We start from the raw sequence: 5,000 nt of genomic DNA on the forward strand, positions 1-5,000 counted from the left end.
CATCGATTATTTCTCCGTCAATAATTCCTCCGTCGATGAAACCTCCGTCGACGACGCCGCCGAAGGTCTGTTGCTGAGCGTTGAAGGCGGGGGCGGAGGTGAAGAGCTGACTGGGGATCGGGGCGGAAGTGAAGACCTGATTCGGGGTCGGGGCGGAGGAAAAGGAGACCGGATTGGGTCTTGGGGCAGGAGGGAAAGAGACCCGATTAGGGGTCGGAGCAGAAAAGGAGACTTGAGTAGGCCTTGGGGCAGACGTGAAGGAGACCTGATTGGGTCTTGGGGCAGATGTGAAGGACACCTGGTTGGGTCTTGGGGCAGATGTGAAGGAGACCTGATTGGGTCTCGGGGCAGATGTGAAGGAAACCTGGTTGGGTATTGGGGCGCTGATGACCTCCACGGTCCTCCCGACGTTGGGCTGTTGTACGCTGAAGCTGCGAGTGAAGTCCTGAGACGCGGAGGACGCGGCCCCCGAGGAGCTCTCTTGGCTGAGGGAGTTGGTGTAGTAGTTCCCGACGGCGGGTCCTGGCTCCTCGCTCACCTCGGCCTGGAACCCAGAGTCGCCGTCCACGAAGTACCTGACGACGCTGCAGGAGGCAAACGTTTAGAATTCACGTGACATAATGAGAACATATGTCACGTATGATATATAAACTGCACATCTGACAATGAATGTACCCAAACATAACGAAATTACAAGAAAATGTCACCCACTTGAAGAGGCCGTTGGGAAGAAGCCATCGGTACTCGCCCTCGGTTCTTCCCGAAGGAGAGACGGACTGCTTGTGCTCCTTCGCGTCTCCCGTATCCGGCACTTCCACGCCATACGCGAAGTCGTGGGGAATAGGCTGCAAAACACCGAGATTTATCGAATCTTCGCGTATTTGGGAATCAGGGAAACAAATGACAAACGCAGGACGAACTACGTACCGCTTGGTCGTCAACGAAGAACTGAGGCGCCGCTGCGATGGAGGCCACGACCACGCTGACGATCAGAAGCTGAAATGGAGGGAATAATCTCTTCTGAATATCTGTCTTTGAAAAAAAAAGAACTTTATTCACTCCAGATTTCCTCATACAGCCTTCTTATAATTGTATTGACAGGATTATATGCACAATTCTATCAACAATTAATACCACCATTGCTTGTAAATGTTAATGTACATAGATAATTTTGTTTCGCATTTGTTCCAGCACACATAAATAAAATGAATGTGTTTCAAAGGCTACATGGGAACGAGGTCTTCCCAAGTACACTTCTCTTCTCAGGCTCTGGTCCTCGCTCACCTGTTTGGACGCCATGGCTGCGGAGAGGAGAGGGCGAGTGTGACCGTCCAGCCGAGATCCCCGTCTATATACCCTCCCTTTCACAGCAGGACGACCTCAGCGCAGGAAAGTAGGGATGCCATGTCCAGTTCTCGTGTTTCGTATTATGCAGGTTGAGAAAGGAAGTCTAGATAGTTTGTAGTCATTTTCTTGATATAGAGCAATAAAAGGAAACAGACATTTCAGTAATAGGTAAGTAATAACTGCATGGAATACCTAGTAATCGGTGTATGTTAAAATGTTACATAAACTGAAGTAGACCGCTTACTACCTGGACGCTGGGCAAGGGGTGAGGAGGGGGTGGGGGAGAAAGAGTATATTAAAAAAAAAACGAAAAAGGCCTAAACTCTTTGAACGGATCCTGAACGCCTTTTCGAAAAGCTTTCCTTGAACTAGTATTGGTTGTCTATTTTTCTTAGCATGATTTATAGAGTGCTTGACAATGTTCAGTCTATTAAAGAATCACCATCAAGAGAGTACTCAGTCAGACGACGTATATTTCAGCAGAAACTTCCCTTTATCATAATTCCATAATATTGAATTTTTAGAAAGGAAAAGCTAAAATGACATCAAATATTGAAACTCGGTAAAGGCGGTTTCTCACGCACGGTGTGAATTTCATTAGTTATCTCTCTTTTTGTCTATGTCTCCCTGATTCTTTTACCTCTCTCTCTCCCTCTCTGCCTATTTGTCCGTCTCTCTTTCTTTTCGGTATATGTTAAAATGTTACATAAACTGAAGTAGACCGCCTACTACCTGGACGCTGGACAAGGGGTGAGGAGGTGGTGGGGGAGAAAGAGTATATTAAAAAAAAGCGAAAAAGGCCTAAACTCTTTGAACGGATCTTGAACAACTTTTCGAAAAGCTTTCCTTGAACTCATATTGGTTGCCTTTTTAACGAAATCGAAAACTTTGCATGATTTGTAGAGTGCCTGACAACTTCAGTTTATTTAAGAATCAGCAGCAAGAGAGTACTCAGTCACACAACGTAAAATGTCAGCAGATCCTTCTGTCTGTCATAACTCCATAACATTGAATTTTTAGAAAGGAAAAGCTAAAATTACATCAAATATTGAATCTTGCCAAAAGTGGTCTCTTCTGCACAGTTTAAAGTTCTCTAGTTACCTCTCTTTTTTGTCTCTCTGTTTCTATTTTATCTCTGTGTCTGTCTGTCCGTCTCTCTTTCTGTTAGTCTTTCTCCTCCCCTTTATCTCTGTGTCTCTCTGTCTTCCTGTCCATCTATCTTTCTGTTTCTGTTTCCCTTTCCCCTCCCCTTCTCTCTATCTCTTTCTGTCTGCCTGTCTCTATTTCCTTTGCTCAACCTCCTCTCTCTCTGTCTGTCTGTCCTCTCCGCCCTTCACTCTCTCCCCCTCTACCTCTCTTCTCTGTCTGCCTGTTTGTATCTCCCTTTCTCCATCCACCTCTTTCTCTATCTCTCCCCTCTATCTATATTTCTTTTTCTCTTTTTTTTTCTCTCTCTCTCTCCCTTCTATCGTTAACTCTTCCCTGTCTCTCTCTCTATCTCTTTCTGTGTGTGTGTGTATGCATGCGTGTCTATACTATCTATATATTACACAAATACTCACACGCACACACACTAACACATACATACGCAACACACACACATACAAATATATATTTATGTATACAGAGAGAGAGAGAGAGAGATCAATGAAAAAGTTACTGGATCTAATGTCGGTCAAAGAGATTATCCCATATTTGAAAAAAGGCAACAGGGGAAATGCAAGGAAATGCCAAGTGCTCCCTGATTATTAAAATTTTGTGAAGGTATGGGTATTTTTCTCTTTGTATATTCAAAAATGCTGAATCGAGTCCTCTATAGCTTGACATTGCAGTTTCTTGCCTACTTCCAGAGCCCAGTAAAGCAATGTACACTTCATATGGTCTTCAACTTGTTCTATACATTTTTGACTTCTTTATCTCATATCTTTGTGCATCCGAACAGGTGAATACATCCGATATGGGTCGATAAGAATATCAACATTATGGCATATTGGTTGCAATCGCGGTATGAAATGAGATTGTCATTATTATCCGCAGACAGATACTGTTTTTGTTTCCTGATAGATAAAGAGCCGCCTTGAAAATAATCGATTGTTTTCAAGACTGAGATGTGTAATATTCTTTGTATGTCCAAAAGGAAACTAATTGCTTAATATCTCGTAGTTCAGTATATAGGGTCGTTAGGTATGTACTGTTTATGTAGACGAAATCGGTCTACCTATGTAGCCTAAGTACATGTGATGGAAAAGAAAAACATAAGAAATAGAAACGTTCATTTTATTGTCAACACATTAAATACAAATATAAAACAGAAGAAGAAAAATTCTCTCAACTCAACACAGGAGATTACAAGTACACTTTGGGCGGTTGATTCTCTGCATCTGGCATCAGTATTTGAATTTGTCCAGTTTTGAATTTGTCCAGAAATCCTGGTAAGAGAATATACAGTATAATACTATGCATGGTATCAAAATAGTTCAGGTTTGTTCGTATGTGACGTTCGATATCGCAGTTCTCTTTGGAACACCGCAATCTCTTCACTGTCTTGGTCGAGAGAAAGAAAGGATAACAAGGAGGACGACAAGACTTATCCTGAGAACCTGTTGTTTCTCGCAAGAATCACGGCGGAATTGTCGAAGGCATTGCTGGCGAAATTGCCGCCGAATCCCCCGCTGACGACGCCGCCGTCGACGATTCCTCCGTCGATTACTCCTCCGTCAATAATTCCTCCGTCGATGAAACCTCCGTCGACGACGCCGCCGAAGGTCTGTTGCTGAGCGTTGAAGGCGGGGGCGGAGGTGAAGACCTGACTGGGGATCGGGGCGGAGGTGAAGACCTGACTGGGGATCGGGGCGGAAGTGAAGACCTGATTCGGGGTCGGGGCGGAGGAAAAGGAGACCGGATTGGGTCTTGGGGCAGGAGGGAAAGGGACCCGATTAGGGGTTGGAGCAGAAAAGGAGACTTGAGTAGGTCTTGGGGCAGATGTGAAGGAGAACTGATTGGGTCTTGGGGCAGATGTGAAGGAGACCTGATTGGGTCTTGGGGCAGACGTGAAGGAGACCTGATTGGGTCTTGGGGCAGATGTGAAGGAGACCTGATTGGGTCTCGGGGCAGACGTGAAGGAGACCTGATTGGGTATTGGGGCGCTGATGACCTCCACGGTCCTCCCGACGCTGGGCTGTTGCACGCTGAAGCTGCGAGTGAAGTCCTGAGACGCGGAGGACGCGGCCCCCGAGGAGCTCTCTTGGCTGAGGGAGTTGGTGTAGTAGTTTCCGACGGCGGGTCCTGGCTCCTCGCTCACCTCGGCCTGGAACCCGGAGTCGCCGTCCACGAAGTACCTGACGACGCTGCAGGGGAGTCAAACGTTTAGAATTCATGTGATGTGATGAGAAAATATGTCTTATATGATACATCTACACTGCACATCTGACAATGAATGTACCCAAACACAATGAAATCACAAGAAAATGTCACCCACTTGAAGAGGCCGTTGGGAAGAAGCCATCGGTACTCGCCCTCGGTTCTTCCCGAAGGAGAGACGGACTGCTTGTGCTCCTTCGCGTCTCCCGTATCCGGCACTTCCACGCCATACGCGAAGTCGTGGGGAATAGGCTGCAAAACACCGAGATTTATCGAATCTTCGCATATTTGGG

The 5,000-nt window shown here is 45.9% G+C and overlaps 2 protein-coding genes across 2 annotated transcripts in view; both read right to left on the minus strand.

Annotated features, from left to right (window-relative positions):
• The window catches only part of LOC138864179 (uncharacterized), a 1,957-nt gene extending 658 nt beyond the window's left edge, over positions 1 to 1,299 (minus strand). The window contains exons 1-4 of the mRNA XM_070130246.1: positions 1,228 to 1,299; positions 928 to 996; positions 712 to 845; positions 6 to 584 (exon numbers count right to left, since the gene is read on the minus strand). Coding sequence (XP_069986347.1) covers positions 6 to 584; positions 712 to 845; positions 928 to 996; positions 1,228 to 1,299 — 854 coding nt within the window. The remainder of the gene's footprint in view (positions 1 to 5; positions 585 to 711; positions 846 to 927; positions 997 to 1,227) is intronic.
• Positions 1,300 to 3,622: 2,323 nt separating this feature from the next.
• The window catches only part of LOC113805119 (putative uncharacterized protein DDB_G0290521), a 1,884-nt gene continuing 506 nt past the window's right edge, over positions 3,623 to 5,000 (minus strand). Inside the window, exons 3-4 of the mRNA XM_070130765.1 lie at positions 4,826 to 4,959; positions 3,623 to 4,694 (exon numbers count right to left, since the gene is read on the minus strand). Of these exons, the coding sequence (XP_069986866.1) occupies positions 3,935 to 4,694; positions 4,826 to 4,959 (894 nt within the window). The 3' untranslated portion in view covers positions 3,623 to 3,934. The remainder of the gene's footprint in view (positions 4,695 to 4,825; positions 4,960 to 5,000) is intronic.

Source organism: Penaeus vannamei, chromosome 15 (genome assembly GCF_042767895.1).
Source record: "Penaeus vannamei isolate JL-2024 chromosome 15, ASM4276789v1, whole genome shotgun sequence".
NCBI classification, from domain to species: Eukaryota; Metazoa; Arthropoda; class Malacostraca; order Decapoda; family Penaeidae; genus Penaeus; species Penaeus vannamei.